The sequence below is a fragment of the Puma concolor genome, chromosome F2 (assembly GCF_028749965.1).
Source record: "Puma concolor isolate L17-30 chromosome F2, mPumCon1.1.hap2, whole genome shotgun sequence".
NCBI lineage: Eukaryota > Metazoa > Chordata > Mammalia > Carnivora > Felidae > Puma > Puma concolor.
Window position 1 is genome coordinate 40161497 of NC_141684.1, and position 23359 is coordinate 40184855.

The 23359-nt window shown below is 39.1% G+C and overlaps 1 protein-coding gene across 5 annotated transcripts in view; it reads right to left on the minus strand.

Annotated features, from left to right (window-relative positions):
* The window catches only part of CPQ (carboxypeptidase Q), a 517628-nt gene that overhangs the window by 99079 nt on the left and 395190 nt on the right, over positions 1-23359 (minus strand). The window contains exon 8 of one of the 5 annotated variants that reach the window (XM_086695253.1): positions 782-1123. The exons of the other annotated variants lie outside the window; for them this stretch is intronic. Within the exon in view, the coding sequence (XP_086551379.1) occupies positions 1029-1123 (95 nt within the window). The 3' untranslated portion in view covers positions 782-1028. Of the gene's footprint in view, positions 1-781; positions 1124-23359 lie in introns of those variants that run through there. 5 annotated transcript variants of the gene reach the window in all.

The window sequence follows — 23359 nt, forward strand, 5'->3', positions numbered from 1 at the left end:
AGCTTGAAGACATTATGCCAAGTAAAATAAGGCAGACACAAAAAGAAAAACATTACATGACTCCACTTACATGAAGGACCTGGAGTAGTCAACTTCACAGAGAAAATAGAACGGGGAGTTATTGTTATTCTTTTATGGGTTCCTAGTTTGGGAAGATGAAAACGTTGTGGAGATGGGTGGTGGTGATGGATAACAACATAAATTCTAAAGAATAGCATACTTAAAAATGGTTAAAAGGGTAAGTTTTACATTAGGTATATTTTACTACAATAAAAGAATAGGTCAATATGTGCAGTGTGATCCTATGTGGCTGTTACTTAGGTTAGGCTATAACCAGGTGCTGGGTTCATTCTAATCAAGAAAGCACAACATAGGGGTGGTCTTTCCAGTTAGCTACACAGGTTTGTCTTTTCTTTATTTCAATCCATAAGCAATGCTTTGCTAATTAACATAACTGAAAGTCACTAATGGGTTTTTTCATTGATGAAATTAATAGTCTGTCATGTAGCTTGGTGAATGTTAGAAATGGGATCTCATTAGTGAAATTGAAACTCTTCATTTTATTTATATGTGGATTGGCAGAAATATTTTAGGGACACTCCCCACACTTGCTCCACAAAGGCATAAGAATTCAATTATGCCTGTGGCCTTTAGCCTCAGGGATGATGGTCTTGGCTAAATCTCTCAATAGTCCTATGCCCAGCGAGGAGCACCGGAAGATCCTGGATTTCTGATGATACTGGCCACAAGGGTGTCCAGATCCTGCCCCTGGAATCTTCACGATGGCCTCAGTGAATAATCTGTGCAAATTTGGGGTCAGAACACCAAAACTATAGAGTTCTAGAACAGACTCTAGTCTATAGAAATGGTCACATGAACTCTGTGTGTGGGTTTATTTGTTAATAAGTGTTTACTGAGTAGATGTTTTATATGTGTTTATATATTTGCCTGAGATTTCTGTTCGTTGTGACCTAGTAGTGAAGTTATCAGCTAAGTAGGAAACCCTTACCTCAAAACTTCTTCAGAGTCTACCAAGATTTACCAAGAAGAAACTGAGGGTCATCCATGACCAAATCAGTCCAGGTCAGTTGACAATCACAAACACAGAGGCCAGAGGGAAATTCTAGTGTCAAAGGACAAGGAAAACCAAACCAGAATCAGATTACTAATCCTGGGAATATGCAATGGATGGTAAACTATAACATTTACCTTCCTCTCTGATTTTAGAGATAAAAATCTGAGGCTCAGAAGTCATTGAGGATCTTTCCAAGTGCAAATGAATTTTATAAGCAGAAACTAAAGGGAAACCTTTGTTATTATCATTATTTAAGAGTTACCGGTTGTTGAGCCATTATCATGTGTGACACACTACTAGGTACTTTAACGCAGGATTGCTAATTTTCACAGAATCCTTGCAGAGTCAGTAGCATTGTCCCCAGTTTTCAGAGGAGGGGCTAAAGTTCAGAGAAGTCATGTCAGCAGATGTGGTCAGTGCCCCATTTGTGGCCCCATGACACTCAGCATTCTTCACTAGATGTCGGCATCCTACTACAAACAATCTCTCAGGGAGTGGAGCAGGCTAGAAGTCCTGGAGATGATGGCCCTTGGATCAGCCCTTGGCTAATGATGAAAGCTTTGTCCTCCAAACTGGCTACCTCTGAGGCATGTTCTACTGTTTCCCAGATCCCAGAGTTCACTCAGAGGCTTGCAGGAGTAGCCTGCTCAATAACATACTGTTTATTAGCTTCCTTCCATTTTCTGACTCATTTCCTCAGTCCCCATCAGCGCTTCTTGGAATCACCTTTCAAATAAACTACCTGTCTCAAATCCTTGTCTCAGAGAATATTTTGGGGGAATGTACCCCAAAGTAACCCAGCCAGCTACCAGGTTGTGGAATTAGACAAATGAACCCAGGTATATCTGCATTTGAGGGTCGTACTGTTCTCCTACTTTACATATTTGAATTGCATCTTCCTTTTTTCCTAAGTAGAGAGAAAAGGAGAGAGTGGATATTACAGAAAAAACTCTTAAGTTTTCTAAACAGTTTGTTTGGTTAATATCTCAAGCTCTCATGTCCTCAAGAGTTTATACTCACGATTCTGCACCATAGCAATATGAAACAAATTATCCCCATGATGTTTAGTAATCTGATTAGTCAATGTGGCAGGTTGCAAAACAGCCCTCAAAGATGTCTACATTCTAGTCTCCAGAACCTATGAATGTTAACTCTATATGGCAAAAGGGAACTTTGCAGATGTGATGAAGTTAAGAATCTTGAGATTGGGAAATTATACTGGATTATCTGGGTGGATCTAATGTAAGCACAAAGGTCCTTATAAGAAGGATATAGGAGTCAGGGAAGAAGGTGATGTAATGGGAGGGCGGAGATTATACTGATGCGATTTGCAGATGAAAGAAGGGTCACGAGGTAATAGGAGCCACAAAAGGTAAGGAAATGGGTTTTCTCCTCAGATCCCCCCCAGAAGGAAACATCCCTGCTAATGCCTTAATTTTATCCCAGTGAAAACTGATTTCTGATATGTAATGTACACAACTGTAAGACAAGAAATCTGTGTTGTTTTAAGCCACTAAATTTATGGTAATATGTTACAGAGGGGACAGGAAACAGTCAGCTAAGCAGTAGTGGTGATAATAATAGTATGTAAATTAGGTACTATTCATTCAGCCCTTACGATGTCTAAGCATGGTGCTGGGAATTCTATCGGATCTTCTAGCCTAATCCTCCCCAGAAGTCCTTTTGAGGGACTATTTTAAAATTATTTTCTAAATGTTCATTTTTGAGAGAGAGAGAGAGAGAGAGAGAGAGAGAGAGAGAGAGAGAGTAGGGGAGGGACAGAGAGAGAGGGAGGTACAAAATCCAAAGCAGGCTCCAGGCTCTGAGCTGTCAGCACAGAGCCCAACGGGGGGTCAAACCCATGAGCTCTGAGATCATGACTCAAGTTGAAATTGGATACTTCACTGACTGAGCCACCCAGATGTCCCTTAAGGGACTATTTTTAATCTACTCATTTTCTGGACAAGGAAGCTGAGATTTAGAGAGGTTTAGAACTTCAAATCATAGCTAATACCTGAACTCGGGTCCGTCTGGGCCTGAAATCACGTTCCGACTAAAAACACCAGAGTCTTAATCCTTGGGATGGTGAGTGGAAGGAGGTAAGCGAAAGGACATGTGTCACCAGTGTCGCAGAGCAGCTGTCCCTCAATTATATGTCGAACAGAGGGGAACAGCCACACACAGGATACTGAGGTTGAACCTTGGCCTCACCCACTTTTCCTATCACAGAACCTCTTCCCTCTTCCCCTCTGTGCTTCTGGAAAAGGGTAACTTAACTCTAACAGGACTGCTGGTTGGACGAGGATAATTTAGGAATTAGGTGTTTCACTTTTAAGGTCTTCTTAACTTCTAACTTCTATCAGAATTGAGACAAGAAATTCCTCCAGCAGCTTTCTTGAAATTGGGAGTGGCTTTGAAAACCCAGAAAGAAACACATCCTTCTTAGTTTTTTTCAGTTTGAGTGCAGTTTAATTCTCAAAACAAACAAAAAGCTCAAATGGTCACACTGATTCTAAAACAGAACAGGATTTAAGGGGCGCCTGCGTGGCTCAGTCGCTTAAGCGACCGACTTCAGCTCAGGTCATGATGTCGCAGTTCATGAGTTTGAGCCCTGCGTTGGGCTCTGTGCTGACAGCTCGGAGCCTGGAGCCTGTTTCTGATTCTGTGTCTCCCTGTCTCTCTGCCCCTCCTCCGATTGTGCGTGTCCTCTCTCTCTCTCTCCCTTCCTTTCTCTCTCTCTCAAAAATAAATAAAAACACTAAAGAAAGTAAAAAAATAAATAAATAAAAGGGAACAGGATTTGACTGATGCACACAGCTAGATGAGAAAAGCAGGAAGTAGGTTTATATACCTTTCCCCCTGTTTAACATCCAATATCTGAGAGAGAGAGAGACAGACAGAGAGACAGAGAGAGAGAGAGAGAGAGAGAGAGAATCACCAGTCAAATGAATAAATAGGGCCAAATAAATGAAGAAAGCAATATGTGGGAAGGAAGGCTAAGACAGTACTTTCATGTAAGGCTTGCATCTGTGTATTTTAATCACGTGCACTAATACCCACTTACATACTTGCAGGCCATTAGCAGTGATAAGGGGGCTTCTTTGTTTGAAACTTTGTAAAGCCAACCTTTACTCCAGGATAGTAAGTTTTCATTTTGCCTGTGCCATCTCTGACCTCCTGGAACTGACTTCTAGAACCCTATATGGCAGAGAATTAATGGCCAAATCAAGACTCAGCTGGAAAGAATGTGTGATTGATTAAGTGATGTCAGCTTTGGACTCAGAATAGGGGAGTTGTAGGAGTGCTGTGCATTTGCTGAAACCTTCAAAACAATTAACTGTGGGCAGAGCACACTGCCCAGATTGAAGACCATGCCATCATCTCTGAAACTATATGCTATGAATATGCAGTTTTCACTTCTGCTTCTTCCATAGTTTTCCTAACTGACAACCAGCAAATCTTACTTTTTGCTTCTAAGCGTACTGAAAAACAATGACTTTAATTTAAGAATGTATTTGACAAGAAGTTCAAATCAAATGTCCATCAAGTTCTCTGAAGATAAGGAATATTATATGCACCAAGAATCATTAAAGACAATAAAGCTCTAACATTCCTTAACACAAGTGTTGTTGGGTATTACTCTAATAAAGTTTCTTTATCAGCTCAGTGAATGAATGGGCCTTTACTTCCCACATAATAATTCTGTGAAATGAATGCATACAATTCATAATAATTTAAATCAATTACAAATTTAACTTTAAAATCACCTCTAAAACTTACTTAAGAATGTTTAAAGAATTTTCTCACTTGTTTTGAAATTATCCAATAGGCAATCACTAGGTTTTATCTTTTTACCTATTCTTCCCAGGCACATATGGTGGTGTCATTCTATCAACCAAATTTCCCATTATAAGAAAACCAGCAGAATCAAAAGGCTACCCAGAATATTGTTTTCATCAATAATAATAATAATAATAATAATAATAATAATAATACCATCTTTTAAATAGCTCAAGTTTGCAACTGTTTAATCTATCATATCTACTTGATTTCTTAAAATGTTTATTTACTTTGAGAGAGAGAAAAAGCGTGAATGAGCAGGGGATGGGCAGAGAGAGAGAGAGAGACAGAGGGAGAGAGAACCCCAAGTAGACTCCACACTGTCAGTACAGAGCCCAACAGGGGGCTTGAGCTTATGAATCATGAGATCATAACCTGGGCCAAAATCAAGAGTCAGACGCTTAATGGACTGGGCCACTCAGCCACCCCTACTTGACTTAAAATAATTTTTTAAATTCTCTTATTTGAGAGAGAGAGAGAGAGAGCACACAATTGGGGGAGGGGAAGAGGGTGAGGGATAAAGAGAGAATCCTAAGCAGGGTCCATGCCCAGGGCACAGCCCTACATGGAGCTCAGTCTCACAACAGCAAGATCGTGACCTGAGCCAAAGTCAAGAATAGGACGCTTAACCGACTAAGCCACCCAAGTGCCCCTTGATTTTTATTTAATATATGTTCTACAGCATTATTCCCAAATTATAGATATTAAGTGAGGTTACTGAATAAATGGCAGAGCTAGGACACAAACCCCAAACACTGTGACTAAGTCCATGCTCCCATGCCTGATCTGCCTGGTTTCTATTACATCACCATGTGATTCTCTGGCCTGAGATAAACCCATTTCCCTATTGCCCCATGAGAAATCCCCCCCTCTACTACTTCTCTCTTCTTTTTTCCTAGCTCAGACTGCCTCCCCTTCACCTCCACCTATTTGAGGTCTACAACTCCTCATGGCTCCCCTCATCTCTGCCATCTTTATACATTTTTGCTATTCTTGCTGAACTCCTTCCATGCTTACATTTTCAATACTTATTGATATATTCCTCCGTGCTGTTTGATGTCCATTCATTAAACAACTAATTCTTTTTTTTTTTTTTTTTTTAACGTTTATTTATTTTTTTGGGACAGAGAGAGACAGAGCATGAACGGGGGAGGGGCAGAGAGAGAGGGAGACACAGAATCGGAAACAGGCTCCAGGCTCTGAGCCATCAGCCCAGAGCCCGACGCGGGGCTCGAACTCCCGGACCGCGAGATCGTGACCTGGCTGAAGTCGGCCGCTCAACCGACTGCGCCACCCAGGCGCCCCTAAACAACTAATTCTTGAAGGTCCTCAGTGAATAAGGCTTCTTCTTGTGGAGTTTACGTTACAGCTGGGGTTCCTGCTTTTAGTATTTACATCTGGATTTTTAAGATCCTTTGCAATGGTAACTCCACTTGTGATTTCTCTGTCTATGGAGGAGCAATGTAATTTCAATGTTGTGTAGCTTATCACTAAATTAATAAACGGTGCCCTGGTGGTGTAAGTATATAGGTAGCTAATATCAGGTGACTAGACAGGTAAACTTACTTGAGATACCAACTCACTCCATTCTCCTCTAATTTTTTTAACACTGGGAAATCTACATTACCATTGAGTAAGGTACTTTTGGAATTCTCTAAGCGAGAACTTGTAAAGGAATTGTAAGGGGGAAATGCCTGGGGATTGGTTTCCTGTATATGCTAAAATCAAGATCCAAAATATCCATTTCTCAGAGATATGCCCGGAAAGACCCACTACACATGGGAACAACATTTTAAGAGGTTTTGAATTACTGTGCTCATTAATATGTTTTTTCCTTCCTTTGATCTTTTCCTTGAGGACAACTGGAGCTGTACTTACAACATTTCAAGGGTGGTGAGAATTTAGAACTAGGAAAAATCACTTGCTCAGAAAAACATATTTTAAGACTTTTTATTATAACCAAAATGAACAAGGGTGGAGTTGAACTCACCAAAACAAAACACCGTTCCCTTCCAAGTCTGATAGGAAGTGATCAGAGAACGAGCTTTAGGACTTCTTCCAGAGAATTCATCATAGAAAATTTAGTGTCTCGGGTGTTTTAAAAACTTGGTTTAAAAAATACTTGGTTTCTGTGTTAAATTAAACTTATATATTTAATGTGCCTAAGGCAGTTTCCTCCATAAAGTTTCTCCCTGAATTTTGCAAACACACACACACACACACACACACACACACACACACACACACACACACACACCTCATGTTATAGAGTTAGTTTGCATGTCTCCCTTGAAGAATTATGAGATACCAATGGCTGTTTTAGGATCCGATTTGCATAAATATCCCTTTTCCCTATTTGAGGACAGGTGAAGGGACTCTTGCCAACTCTTCTAGCTACTTAAGATCAAACTTCCTCCAGAGGACAGCCAGATGCACTCAGATAGTATAGGAGCTCACCTTGTGCCAAGGAACACAGTGAATTTGTGTCATGCCTTAGGACACAATCTAAAGAGAATCTTAGTACTAAGCAGGGGTATAACACTGGGTAATGCTATCTAGACTTATCTCTCAAAATTAATTATAGAGATGTTTCTCAAAGATCTTAAAAAACATAATGACCCTGGAGGAATAAGAAAAAATTTCTATAGAGAGCTAATGTCTAGAGCTGGTGTGGAGAGGGAAATACACCTTCTCTCTCAAGAACCTAGAAGCAGTCTGGGAGGGAAAAAGGCATTGGAGAAGGCCTCTTGAAATTGATGTTATGACTGGCCCCACTACACTAAGCATCTTGAGAGCACAGACTGTCTTGTCCATGACTGACTCCCTAGGACCTAGGACAGTGATTGCCTCATTAACGTTTTATAGCCGAATTGAATGGAAAGCAGCTGCAGAAAATGATAAAATAAAAAAGTGGGCAGTGCAAAGTTGGGAAGACTGTATTATTTGTGTATTCCAAGTTCTCTCCACCAATCTATTATGAGGCCCCAGTGATATCTGAGAGAGAAGAGTAGAGAAACTTTAAAAATACAATAACTGGAATAATGAAGAGGATAAAGGCTGTGATAGAGTCAATGCTATGTGTTCACCAAACCATTTTTCTCCTGGAGACACAAGAAGGCTCCATTTCCTAGCTTCCTTACACCTAGACAGGGCTACGCAACTAGTCCTGGACAATGGCTTTTGGGCAGGAGTCACATGTGCTACTTCAAAGCCTGGCTGTAAAAACCTCTCTTGTAATCTTCCAAGTTCTCTCCTTCTCTCCCTCCTTCCCTCCCTCCCTCCCTCCTTCTCTCTCTCTCCCCTGCTTCATTGTTTGACCAAATACAGAGGTACAGAGGTGTCATTTGAAGACTTTAAGTGTCTAAAGTCTTAGGGCACATCAAGGCCAGTAGATGGAAAAAGTCTGATTACCTGAATAACTGTGTAGTATACAACATCCCCTCCCAAATACTGATCCCCACTGGCCTGTGTCATGAGCGAGAACTAATGTTTATTTGTTAAGTCATTGTGATGGGGCTGTTTGTTATAGCTGCCAACATTACATATGCTAACTAATACAGAAACCATTCGATTCTGTGTTAGTTATAGGGACACTGAACCCTCTGATTCCTAAAGGAGAGCAGGACTGGAAAATGGGGATTGCTAGAAAATGTGGGTGCACATTTGTATATGTATATACTAAATCAAATGCAATTTATGAAGCATTTTCCACATGCAAGATATCAAATAAATAGCAAGTTATTTTCGATTTCCATAGCACTTGTCAGTTTTATCATTTATCATATTTTGTCTACTTATTTTTTTAACATGAAATTTATTATCAAATTTGTTTCCATACAACACCCAGTGCTCATCCCAAAAGGTGCCCTCCTCAATACCCATCACCCACCTGGTCTACTTATTAAGGTATGTTCATACCTTATTTCCCTTTCTAGGTGGTAAACTTAAAGGAAGGGCTATATTTTATTCAAAGGCCTAATTCAATCACAAAGTCCAGTTCACTCTTGAACAATGAGGGGTGGGGGTTTGGGGTTCCAAACCCCCCTGCAGCTGAAAATCTGCATATAACTTTTGCTTCCTCAAAAATTTTACCACTAATAACCTACTATTGACTGGAAGCCTTGCCAATAATGTAAATGGTCAACTAACACATAATTTGTATGTTATTCAGATTATGTACAGTATTCTTACAGTAAAGTAAGCTAGAAAAAAGAAAATGATATTAAGAAAATCATAAGGAAAATATATTTATGGTGTTTTATATCTACTGTATTTATGGGAAAAAACTCATGTATAAATGGATCCACACAGCTCAAACATGTGTTGTTCAAGGGTCAATTGGAGATATATAAGTATTTTGAATTGATTTCCCAGGCTTTCTCTCTCAAAGAGTAATAAATGGAATAAGGTTGATGAAGTACGTGGAAAATATTTACCCCGTTTTTTTTTTGTACTCTAGGCTAGTACTCTATGTGTTCAAATCCTGACTCCAATACTTATATGCTATATGACTTGGCTAAGGTACTTACCTCTCTCATTATCAGTTTCCTCATCCATTAAATGAGATTATAGTAAGATAATATATGTAAAACATTTAGAAAGTGCCTACCATATAGTAAGTATTCAATAAATATAATCATCACCACTACAACCCCCACCATAATTTCACTAGAAAATTGCTGATAATATTTGTTATTTTAAACAGGTATAGTAAACCCAAATGCCTTTAGGGTCCAGGTTGGTAATGTAAGTGAGATAAAGTAAAAGCAAAATGTGGAGTTCAGAACTAGGTGGTAAGAAAAATAAGAGGCCTATTACTATATATTACTATATATATAGGAAGATATATACACACAGTAATATATAGTAATATATATGGTGTATATATAATATATATAGTATATATATATGGCGTATATAGCAATATATGGGAATATGTATGGTGTATATATATTCCTAAATATATAGTAATATGTTATATTACTATATATATTCCTAAATATATAGTAATATGCTATATTACTATATATATAGTAATATACAGTAAATATATAGCAATATATTTATGAATATATATGGTATATATATCATATATACAGATACTATGATTAACACTATGTTAAAGGTTTGCTAGGAGAATATAAAGAATGGGTGGCAATCAGCCATAATGATTACTAACATTTCCTGAATGAGCACGTTAAGATGTTAGTATATGAACTAAGCCTTAAAAGATAAGAAGAAGTCAGCCACAAGGATTAGAAAGAAGTAATGTTAGAAGCAGAGGGAATAGCATATGAAAGGAAGAATTGTGAGATAATTTGGTGTTTTGAAGGAACTTCTGGTAGGGTGTTATGCTGGAGTAAATGTCCACATGGAAATCTGGTTGGAGAGCAGGCTGCAGAGTTTGGCAGGTGGCAGGTTATGAAGGACATTATATGCCATGCTCAGAAGTTTGCCTAGAAAGCAATGGGAAGCCACATTTTAAGAAGGTAACTAGAAGCAGTGTACTAATGAGAAAGTTTTAGTGCCTTAACTAAAGTAATAGCACAATGAATAGAGAAAAGGCTACATTCTGAAAGTAGAATTAGCATATCTTGGGAATCAATTGAGTGGAAAGGGCTGAATGAGGAAGAAAGGTCTAAGTCAATGCAAAGCTTTTAGGTTTGTGTGACTAGGATGATAATTTTCTATTCCTCGAGGTGGACTGGAACGAGAACGGGATAAAAGTTCAGCTCTGGTCATGTTGAGTTTAAGTACCTACTGACCATCCACATGGTAATGTTGACTACATGGATTTTAACACCCAGAGATGTAGATTTGGGAACTTCCAGAGCTCTCTTTTAGGGACACTGAGCTAAATAAGAAGAGAAGAATCCAAGCATGACACCCTATCACATACTAACACTTAAGAGACCAGCACACGGAGAGGAACCTGAAAAGGAACGGGAAGAGGGCGGTGCAAAATCAGGGAAGAGAAGTGCATCAAAGCTAAAGAAGTAAAGAGTATTAAAATGTGCATGGGGCTCACCTGTGTCAATGCTTCAGGAAAATCAAGTAAGGAAAGGACCCATTTGACTTGGCCAAAAACCAAATGAGTCCTTGGTGGGTAGTCTTGGTGGACTGCTTCAGGTGGAATTCAGACTGCAGTTGAGAAAAGGAGTCAGTGGTTGGAGACATGCTTGGCTGCAAAGAAAAAGACCTGGAGGGCCATGGAGTCATGTGAAGGTGCTCACATTTTTTTTAAATGGAAAAGACTTGAGAATATTCTATATTCTAAAGGGAAAACATTAGTGAAGAGAATTGAAACTATAGAAAAGAAATAATTGCCAGTTTGAGGGGCTTGAGAGGGTAGAAGTTAGAGGACCCAGAACATAATCCTGGAGAACGAAAGGAATATAGATCCTATTGTACCCAAAAGGGAGAGTAGGAATAGATGGATAATGGACTGCCTTTTGCTGAGCAAGGAAGGAAATGGAGGGTGGCAGAGGAGTTCAGTGGTGGTAGTTTGGGAGAGGAACTGACTGAGGACATACAGAAGGGGGCCTCACTGAGGTCCCAGCTAAGGTTGGAGGCCATGAATTTGCACCAAGTTAGTGGTGTATGTGACTTTTTCAAGAAGCCTTGTTTTCGAGTATAGATGAGGCAAAGAAGGCAGATGAATGATTTGATCCAAGATGTCCGGACATCAGAGGAAAAAGCTTATGCTCAGGAGCTGTTTAGTGATTTCCTCAGCCTGAGATTTCATTATGAGTCTGAACAATTTGCAAAACTGCAAATCATCTGAGATTTTCCCAAAGCCATGTTGAATACTAATTCATCTAGATAGACAGTGTAACCTGCAAGGGAATTGGAGCCTTTAAACTCAATTCTCTCTTGACACTTGAGAAATGAATGGAGAATTATGTGTCCAACTCTTAATCCTTGGAGGGCCAAGCACAAAAGTGTTTTATAAGAGTTATCAGAGAAGAGTTTTGTTCTCAGAATGCTCATTCTGAAAAAAAGTAGAAATTAGAAAAAAAAAAAAAAGGAGCAAGGAGGCTTTCACATACTTCTAAGAGGAAAAGGAGGGGGCATTCCCTACCTTTATGAAGCCTCATACCTTATGGAACTCTAGGTACTGGCTATGACAAGCCTTTACATTTAAAGTAGAAGGCAAAGAAAAAGCAGACAAATGGCTTCCCTTAAAGATTTCATATTCTATTTTTTTAAGTTATTTTCCTTTTCTTGTTCCACTGAAGGATTATGTACAAATCTATACCCAGTAGAAGCAAAGTGGGTTTTTTTTTAATGTTTTATTTTATTTTTGAGAGAGAGAGTGAGAGAATGAGCAGGGGAGGGGCAGAGAGAGAGGGGGGAGACAGAGGATCTGAAGTGGGCTCTGTGCTGACAGCAGACAGCCCGATGCAGGGCTCGAACACATGAATAGCGAGATCATGATCTGAGCTGAAGCTGGATGTTTAACCAACTGAGCCACCCAGGTGCCTCTAAAGATTTCATATTCTAACTGGTGGCTTAACCTCTCAGGAAGCTTAGTCCTTACAAAGAATACAGATAAGAGGAGGGACTCCTGTCCTCTCTGCCCAGGGTAATAAGCATCAAGCATAAGTTCAATCTCCATAGTTGTCTATGCCACTCATGGGGCACAACTGGATTCCTTCCCACACGTCTTGAGGAAGGATCCCTCTCTACTATTTCTGCAGAAGTGCCTGTTGGACAGGAATTCCCCCCACCATACCCTGACACCATTTCATGTTTATGTGAAAATGAACATTTCATAGGCTTTAAAAACCTTATGATTCTGAGGATAGCCACAGCTGACAAGAGATTTCTGACAGATTTAAAAGGTAATGGGTTTTCTACTAGTTTCAGCCCGCCTATATTCCCTTTTGTTATGAATGAATAAAACTTTCTGGACCATTAACTGCCTTTCTTCATAATTTTAGCAGCCCATAATTTCAGTATTATGTGTCAATATAGGTGCAATACATACATAAACAAATCATAAAATGGTAGGAATCATGTGTTTTGTTGATTTTGGTTCCAGAGGTATTCAGGATAACTGCAGATTATCTGGGATGGTAGTAAGTTCAGATGGGCCTGATATTTTATATCCATCCATCTATCCATCCATCCATGCATTCCACCCATTTCTCACTTGAGTAGACTTTGGAAAACCATTTCATTCCCCTTGCTCTTCCTTATAATTCCCCTACTGACCCACTGCTTCATGGAGAGGAGTCTCTACTCACCCTTCTCACTGTTCCTAAATCCCTACTTCCCAAGTTCATAAGTGATAGGGGCATGCAACTCGAGATCAGATGAACTAATCATAAACAAACAATGGCAAAGCAGAAAATTAATCTTAAAAAAAAAAACAAAAACACAGCACCTACAAAGAGAACCTGAAATGTTCATGGCAAAAAAACATACTCTTCCTGGTTTGCCCTTCCTGCAGATAAGATTAAGATATCCAGCTACAGAATTGTACCTCTTCCTGAGAACACCCAATCTAGAGCAAATCCCTGCTTCCTTGGACCCCACCTCAAACTCTGTCCTAATGCAAACCCAAATGTCTCAAGTCCTTTTTAACATCTTTGACTGAGATGCCCCATGATTTCTCATGGTGTATGTCCTCTCCCACTGCAATGAGTAATAAACCTGCCTTGTTCAACTGCATATGCCTTCCTGGTCTTTGACAAAGCAGAAGTTATAGGGACTCTTGGGGCACTCTGGTCTGATGTGAAGTGTACACAGTGTTTGAAAAGAATGAGGTGGGTAAAGAAATGAAAGAGGTGACTCTAGTGAGGGTGGACAAGGATGTTTCCTTTCAAAAATCCTAATTCCAAAGAATCTCTTGAGAACTTTCCCGCATTCAGCTCCTTTCTCTTGCATGAAGTCTAATATGGAGGCACCCACACACTGACTCATGATTGGGAAGGCTTTTGTGGTTAAACCTGACTTTTTATCCCATACATTATTCTAGGCCAGCTCAGCAGCTGTTTGTTATTTTCAGTGTCAAATATGGTTGACCTTCTAGGTTCTGAGTGTGGGAAATGTAAGATCTCCAAGGGTACCAGTTAGAGGGTGGTTTAGAAATGTGACATGTAATATGGCATCTCAATATCTTTATAGAAATGAATTGAGACAGGATGAAGGTAAAGTAGAAAGTTAAGGAGAAAGTCTCTGAGGAGGTGGTTTTACAAACCATCATTTAAAACCAAGGGAAATTATTATAAAACATAAGGAAAATGCTGGGTTTTCTATGGGTGTTTGGTTTTTGGAAATCTGTTACTTATATAACTACAGGACCATGTAGAAATTAGTTTATTTTTACAAGTTGTGCCTCTGTATTTGTCAGAGTCTTGGTATTATGGGGGTAGAAGGCAAAGATGATTATCTCTACTCATACACTAGAAAACTGAGTCATGGTAATAAGTCTCTCAACACTGCAAAAGCTTCATCAACAGGGCTCTGGAACTCACCCAGGTCTTCCCACTCTAGAGTGCTCTCAGCATCACCAAACTGCTATTCATCCCAAGTAGCCCAGTTGTTATTCCTTTGGTTCTGAATCTGATAACATTATTAAATCTGGGAAAACACTGACTAGATCATGCAATTCTTAGGTAGTTACAGTAAGTCGATGCTGTTTGAACACATGAACAAGGACCCAGAACCCCTGCCTTTCCTCAAAGGATGGTTCCTGGACATCCTACATCTTAGTCATAAGGGGACTTATGGGGAACTTAAGAAAAATGAAGATTCTGGGTCCCAACCCAGATTTACTACATTAGTATTTCTTAGTATGGGACTCAGGAATCTGTACGTTTAACAGGCTTTACAAGAGATTCTTAATTATATTATTTGAATACCACTGGTCCAGGGTAAGTAAGTGTTTGCAAAAGGCCAAAGTTAAAGAAAGGATCAACACCCCCAACCCCTATTGATGTTGAGTTCAATACACATAAGGGTTAGGGTAGTGTTGAGAGGGAAAAAGTGGCAAATGTTTCATTCAGGAATCATCATGCAAAAATTTGAGAAGGAGCCCTCTTAGCTTTTAATAACTACAAAATAAATACATCTACAGCAGTAAGGGATTCAATGTGGGTTTTTTTTTTTTTTCCAGATCTTGCAACAAAACTGCTATTCTTATGCTCATGGGGGATGAGGGGATACCCCTGTACTAATAGCAAATGAAAAGGATCTAGTAGACCATTCTGATGTTAGAATCAATGGCTTTAGGTCTGGTCTTGTTTAAGGGGAAAACTAAGGATTATATCATGGATCATTAAAATTGCTTCTAGGAAAGAAGCAGACATACAGCAAGGGTAGACAGAATCAATGTGATTTTCTTAATAGCAATGGCTGTCTACGTATCTTGGGAGTGGTAATATTATAAATTATTATCTTTAAAATTTTTTAATGTTTATTTATTTTTGAGAGAGAGAGAGAGAGAGAGAGAGGCAGACAGAGTGGGGGCAGAAGATCCGAAGCCAGCTCTGTCAGCACAGAGCCCAATGCGGGGCTCAAACTCATGAACCTTGAGATCATGACCCAAGCTGAAGTCAGACATTCAACCCACTGAGCTGCCCAGGCACCCCATACTATCTTTTTCCATAGAAGGGTTACCTTTAAAAGTTATTTCACGTATAGCTTGGACTTTATATTTTATGGCTAAGCTACATGCAATATATTCCTTTTCTAATAGTTTTAATCAAGCTGTTCTTTTAAGTGATCTATGGCTAAAATTAATCAAGTTGGATGAAAATAATGCTACAAACCAGTCTGTTACTCAAAGTAGTATTGTTTTAAATATTTTTTTTTTTTTTTTTTTTTTTTTTTTTTAGCAATCTCTCTACACCCAATGTGGGGCTAGAACTGAAGATCAAGAGTCACTTGCTTTACTGACTAAGCCAGCCAGGCACCCCCGCAACCCCAAGTAGCATTTTTAAAACTAGGTCTTATGTTCTGAACGCAAAAATCTCTTGCAAACTAATAAATGCAACACAAGGGAGTGAAGGGCTCCTGTGGTAACAGAGTTAAGAGAACCATCAGCCTCTAGCGCTTGATCTCAATTATTCTAATTTTCACTGTTGGAACCAATGTTTAAGTTCTTCAACAGTTGCATAACATTTGAAAAGTCAGTAAAATCACATGCTGGCTTGTAAAAAGCCATCCTAGGTTATTCACTCTATAATAAGTAAGCAAACTGCATACAATTTCTCTTTACAAAATCTCATTTGGGACTTGAATGCAGTACAGAGAACCAGACAACAGGTATTAAGTGAAGCCAGCGAACCTTTTGCTTCCTTTTCCCAAATGGTCGTCTTAGACACAGATGTTTAAAATGTGCTACAAATGTGTAAATCAAGGTAGATGGCTATTTATAAAATTAAAATGCCACTGACCAAAAATGAAATATGTACCATTTTTACCCCACTACCAGCTTGGCAACTAGTTTGGTGAAAATTAACTATACTTGTGTGAAATTTATTACTACTGTGTTCATTAGTACCATTTCTTTTTTACCACTAATATTTTTACCACAAATACACAGTAATGAGATATTGTCAAAGGAGTAAATACTTTCTTTTCCGAAATCATATTTTGAAAAGAATGGATGGGGGGGCGGTGGAGCTCATTTTCTTTCTTTTTCTTTGTTTTTAACTTCTGTTTGGATGTAAAATGTTTAATAAATGGAAATCAAATATCCTTTGATGACAAAGAGATTTCCAATATGATCTTATAAACTGTGCTTACGTATCACCAGGACAAAATAATAACTATAGGTATTTCAATTTAAAATTTGATCAAGTGCTCTAAATGATGTATCACTTCTTTTTAAACCAGGTACTGCAAAGGGGCACTTTTTAAAACCAGGTACAGACTATGAATATAAAATATCCCACGTTAGCAATAAACTTTTGTATTTTTTAGTGAGATCTTTTCAAATTAATCTTTCAACACTCATATTGAGAAATCCCAGTTCTTGTCAGTTCTCAAATTTAATGACAGCCTTTTGCATTTGTGATGTTGAGGATTAGAATAAGGTAATGAATTCACACACTCAGCTAATTCAGTTTACCTTCAGTCCACAAAATTAATGCAACTGGATTCCTAGTGGGAAAGCCTTTTAAATTTAAAATTCTGTTTTGGATTTCTTAATTTACTACTCAAGGTGTAATGCTAATTACCATTACAACAAAAGATTAAAACAAAGAGAAAAGACTGCTCGACTCTTCCGGGTGGTGAGGACTGTGGTTAAGCAGGGGTGAACACCCTAGCCCTCAGCTGTAAGGCAGGGTTGAAAGGCAGCAACCTCAGTGAACAGCGCCTGGGAAAGGTGTTCTCAGCCAGGCAAGCTGACTACTGCAGCTAGGAGCCACAGGCTGTCTTGATTTCCCTTCATTTTTTCACAGTGCAAGACCATTCCTTCTGTCCCATGTAATTTGCAGCCATTATCATAGATATTAGATGTGGAAAGACTTGGCAGGTCACCTAATTCCCCAGCCCTTCGCACAGAATGCCCCTGTTGAATATTTATGAGGCAGTTGTTAGCTGGTGGAAACCAGCCTATTAGCAATCATGGTCATTTACCACTACCTGGGGGCAAACAACATCAAAAGAGCCTTTAAACAAAACCATAAGTGGAAAAAAAATAATGAAGGAATGCCATATTCTAGGCATCTGACTAATGGTCAGATAATGAGATTTATTAAAAACTTCCAGAGAAGCTAGATTCCTCTTACGTTTGGGGATCAGTTGAAAAGGCTCTCAACAATACCTGATGGTGGCTCTTTACTTTTGTGTAGGAAAATCTCAAAATAGGCTCTTCCCATGCCAGAGACAGAGCATGCTTCAAAAGCCAACCCGAAGGATTCTTGATTTAGGTACCATAAATTTAATTAATACAAGACAGCACAGTGTATACTTGATTAACATAACACAACATTCTTAGTATTGCTCTGAACAGCGGGAGTTTTGAGACATTTTAAGCTGGCTACCAGGCAGAAATTGGAGAGAGTATCTAGCATTATTTGATATATGGGATAATTTAGACACAAATCCAGATAAATCAGGCCCCAAGTGGATTTGTGTGTATGAAGCTGGGTGTGTGTCTTCGATGAATCAGGCTGCACTGATTGCAAAGCCTCCGAGAACTAAGAAGCTGCCACTCCTCACTGTTTTCAGCATCACCCCAGGGATGTAAAGACAGCTGAGAAGGAAAACGTGCTTGCAGTCAAACAGAGCTGGGGCGGGTCTGCACTGCACTTCATACAAGTTAGGTAGGGGCTCCTAGTGGGTCTTAGCCTCAGTTTCCTCCTCTGTAAAATAGAAATAGCAGTATCTACTCATATGGACATTAAGAAGAGAGGATAAAATAGTGAATGTAATGCATTTAGTACCATGCAGGTCATCAATAAATACTGGCCTCCCTTGCCCTTCTGAGCATTCTATAGTTGCATTTATATGTTCATTTCTAGAAGACAGATTATTTAGGCCTACAGCAGAAATTTATTACAGGTAAATTTGCATGGCTGTAAATGCAATCAAATTTTCAAAATATTTCTAACCCACTGAACAGTAGAACAGGTTTTTAAAGTGCCAAGCAATTAAAATTGCTTCCTTCACATACCCTTGAGTTTAATAGCAAACCAACGCAAAATTTAATGTTGGAGAAGACGCACGCTCATGCATCCTGTTTTCTTCATTTGAAGGAAATGGGAGCCTAGGATCTAACAACTTCCTCTCTCCTGTAGAATTCTCCAAGCTCCTCAAGCTGCTCCTTCCTCTTCAAGAAACACTAAAGAATTTGTAGGTCACTTCCTCTTTTCTTCAATATGGTGGTGATTCATTTAGATATTAAGGATAATTAAGCATTACAACACACTTGATATTTAAATATTAAGAAACACCATTAACCACCATGGATGAAAGTACCATTGACTTTAACCTCGTTCTCAACTTCTTTCTCTCCTAGTTCTTCTTTTAGCCATTAAGTAACTCCCTTAAGGTAGCTCTTCTAGAATTCATTTGATTATTCATAATATTAATAAAATATGCTCACAATGTCCAAAAGCAGTACCCCTCTCTTATTTTATTTTTTAAAATGTTTATTTATTAATTTTGAGAGAAAGAGAGAGAGGCAGAGAGAGAAGGAGAGAGAGAGAGAAAAATTCCAAGCAGGCTCCACACTGTCAGCGCGGAGCCCGAGGAGGGGCTCAATCCTACAAACCACGAGATCACAATCTGAGCCAAAATCAAGAGTCAGATGCTCAACCAACTGAGCCACCCAGGCATTCCAGTACCTCTCTTTTAAATGAAAAACAAAAAACAAGAACCAACCAAACAAAAAACACCCTCAAACTATGTTACTATGATCATGCATACCCAATATTAAATACTTAAGTAAAAACAGGAGAAAATGTCAACATTTTGGATATTGCCAACTATTCCAGGAGATAAAATACCTGGGTAGATGACTTATAGATTCAGCTTTTTGAGGTTCTAAATACTTCCTTAGAAATATAGATTATAGAATGAAACATGCTTATAGGTCAGGAAGAGACCCAAAAGAAAGAGGGCATAACTTCAGAGAGGGTCCCAGTGACTTGTAATTGCAGACATATATTGAAAAAATCTGATCCAAATCTTGACCAAGAACATGAGGAAATAAAACCAGAATTAAGTAGGATTAAAAAAAAATACAAAATCCAAGAGAAGCCAAGAAATATGGTACTAACAAAAGAATGAATAAAAATCCAAAGCAGCAATTTACAAGGAAGGTTGGTGGGTATGTAAAAGAAAGTCTTTGTGCTTATTACCTGGCATGGTTTTTCTTTGGTGCGTGTGCACACGTGCGCGCGCGTGCGCACATACACACACACACACACACACACACACACACACACACACACAAACACACACACACACACACCCCGCGTAGTAAGGAAAAGCAAAAAAGAATGACTAGTTCCTTTACAAGGTGCATAAACACATTCTCAGGCAAAATTAAACTCTTTAGTTCCAGGACAGTGAAAAAGCACACACTTTGTAAATGTCCCTGAGGGCCTGTGACCCAAGGCACAGGGAAGCACATACCACGATATGAATGGCGTCTTACGTACCTCTGTAATTGTCAACAGATGTGGCATGCCAACAGACTAGAAACAGTTGCCACTTAACACATGCTTTTTGGTGACTGATAGGATGGAAGTCTTAGAAAAATGAAGGTTTGATGAATGAGGCATCCTGCTTAATTGTGCTAAGCTGTTTAGTTCAAATTTTCATAAATAGATTCAACAGAGAAGAAACAGAAAACCTTTTCCTGATTCTCTCAAGAAATAAATAGGGGAGGGCTAGGAAGGAAATGAAAGAGAGAAACACAAGATCACGTTGCTACGGGATACTTAAACTGTATAAATCAGGCATTTGTGTGGTTATATTAACAAAAATTGAAATAAAATTAGTATGAAGACCAGATGTTTAAAAAAATTAGGAAAATATATTCTTTCTCTTCCAAGATATTCTCATCAATTTGCTCCCTACATTTTAGTGATGTTGAATTACCAATCTTTTGAACAATTTAAAATTCATAGCTGACCTTTATTCATGTTTGTTTGATATAGGCAATTCTGTGCTTACCTAAAAGGTAAAGGTTCATGAGTAGACTGCTCCTTTGTTCAAAACACCACTGTTTACACTGAAAGCAATTTTAACTTATGGAAATACATGGGATTTTGATTATGGAGTACTGACACTATAAAAGGCCTAGTCAGGTAATTCCTCCATTTTCAGGTCAGAAAAGGTGCATACTAAATATACATTTTTGATGCATACTATTTTAATATCACTGTCTGGGATGAGGTTCCTTGCCAATAGAGAATACATAGCTGGTCCATAGCATATAATCTGGAACTTGATTTTGCCCATAAGAGTCAGAGTGCCATCTGTGTCCTTGGCCATGAGCCAGTTGGCTTTTACACCTTCATTCCTATAATCCTCTCACCAACTCTCATCAACCCATAATCAATTTACTTTGGCTGAATAGGAACTATAAAGAAGCCTCAAAATCCCCAGAAGCATCATTTGGCATCGAAGAGCTAGTAATGCTATTAATAGTTGAATTTTTTTCTTCTTTACTTCCTTATCTAATGTGTTATTCTATGTTACAGTGAAGTGAGTGGGTGCTTTTCTAAATAATGCCCTTGAACCAGTAAAGTAGCAAGGTGACTTATAGTGAATGCCAGCAGCTCCATCATTCATTTATGGAACCACAAAGTAAGTGTGCTAAGACCCAAGGGTCAGTGAATATCAATAATACTTGTGCATATTTTGCAGTGTTTCCTAGGATATTCAAGTATATGCCCAGCCATTCTCTCTACTGGGTCTAAATACATGAGAGCATGTTCATAGCAAGGCCTCTTCAGTTAATTTTGTAAATATAAAGCTATTCCCCAAACCCTGAAAACCACTTATTGGAGATCCAATATCTAGAGTGTAATTGACTTTCAAAGACCTTATTGCTTAGCAAATATATTCAACTCTTACAACAGTCCTGTGAAATATTATTGCCCTTATTTCACAAATTAGGAAACTGAAGCTCTGAGAAGTTAAATAACCTGTCCAAAGCACACTTGCTATAAAGCGATGAATCTTGTTCCTCTGTCATGACACTTGCTCCTTCACCACCACAAGGGGTAGATAAGTGGCTAGAACAAGTTAAATGTTAAAGGGGGTCTTTGGGTCTTTGTGATTGTTCTTGCACAGTGTCTTGTTCTTGGGTAACATGCACAGTAAAGTAGCTGTAGAGTGTGTTCCTAATAACTGCTAAATTTCCCCACTCCCATAGGTAAGGAGAGACTGTGGGGTGGGGATGGGAGGGGAGAACACTCAGGTATTAGACGATGCAGATGAGACTAGGTGTTTTATTTTTATTTTTTAAATGTTTGCTCATTTTTGAGAGAGACAGACAGACAGAGCGTGAGCGGGGGAGGAGCAGAGAGAGAGGGGGACACAGAATCCGAAGCAGGCTTTAGGCTCTGGCTGTCAGCACAGTGCCCAATGTGGGGCTCGAACCCACAAACCATTAGATCATGAACCTGAGCAGAAGTTGGATGCTTAACTGACTGGGCCACACAGGCGGCCAGAGACTAGGTGTTTTAAACTGGGGGTACTTTGTGACTGCTTCTGGGACCTTACTGCTGCTCTTCCTTAGATCCTACAATGGCAGAGGTTTTGTGCATTTTATATTATTTGAATTCAATTATTTGAATGGTGAAAATGAAGGTGGTTACTGTGTTCATTTGCACATTATCCTTCTCTCCATTTTAAGGACTATACATCTTGACCATGGGGGTGGATATAAGAGCCAGCCCGGGTCACTGTGATCTTCTCAACTGAGTTGAATATAATTAGCTACTCTTCTGTGCATAAGAAGCTATAGAGATATAAAAGGCTTGAGTTGCCTATGGTTATAGGCTAGCCTCTCCAGGGACAGCTGGCTTCAGAGAATGAAGGCACCATGAAAGAAACTGGAATAAGCACAAGAGAGAATATGTGTCCTAACAGCATTCAAATGCTGGAATCCAACAGACCAAATCCAACCCTACCCTTCTTGTGGCTTGCTTGAATTTCCCATTTTTTGTTTCAGGTTGTCCACATTTGATTTCTGTCAGTACTGAAGAAGTCTAGAATAATACAGAAATTTTACTTTAATAACTGAAATAATAATAGTGGATTCTTGAGAATGAACTTTGTGGCAAGCATTTCACTTAGACTGTATTTTTTTCTCAGTATAATCACATGAGGCAGGTATTATTTTTTTTTTAATTTTTTTAACGTTTATTTATTTTTGAGAGAGAGAGACAGAGACAGAGACAGAGCATGAGTGGGGGAGGGGCAGAGAGAGAGGGAGACACAGAATCTGAAGCAGGCTCCAGGCTCTGAGCTGTCAGCACAGAGCCCGACGTGGGGCTCGCACCCACAAACTGTGTGATCATGGGCTGAGCTGAAGTCCAACGCTCAACTGACTGAGCCACCCAGAAGCCCTGAGGCAGGTATTATTCTTCTCATTTTGTTTATGAAGAAATTGAGGCTCCACTAGGTTAAATGACTTTCCTAAGGTTCCACAGCTAAAGAATGGTAGAGCAAGATTTGAATCCATTTCTACTTGGCTCCTAAATACATGCTGTTATTGTCTCGTGCTATTTTATACCTTTACATGGTTCTCAGTTCTGGCTGCATTGTGGAATCACCTGGGGAGCTTCTAAAAACAGGTGTGCTCATGCCCCCTCTTTAGGCTTCCAAGTTTGTACAAGGACAGCAGGTACCATTCACACAGAACACAGTGGACTTGTGCTCCGGGAAGTTCGGGGGCCCTGGGGATGAATATGTTCTCAATAAATGATGCTTCCTGGACTTGTGCAACTGATGTGGTACTGCAGC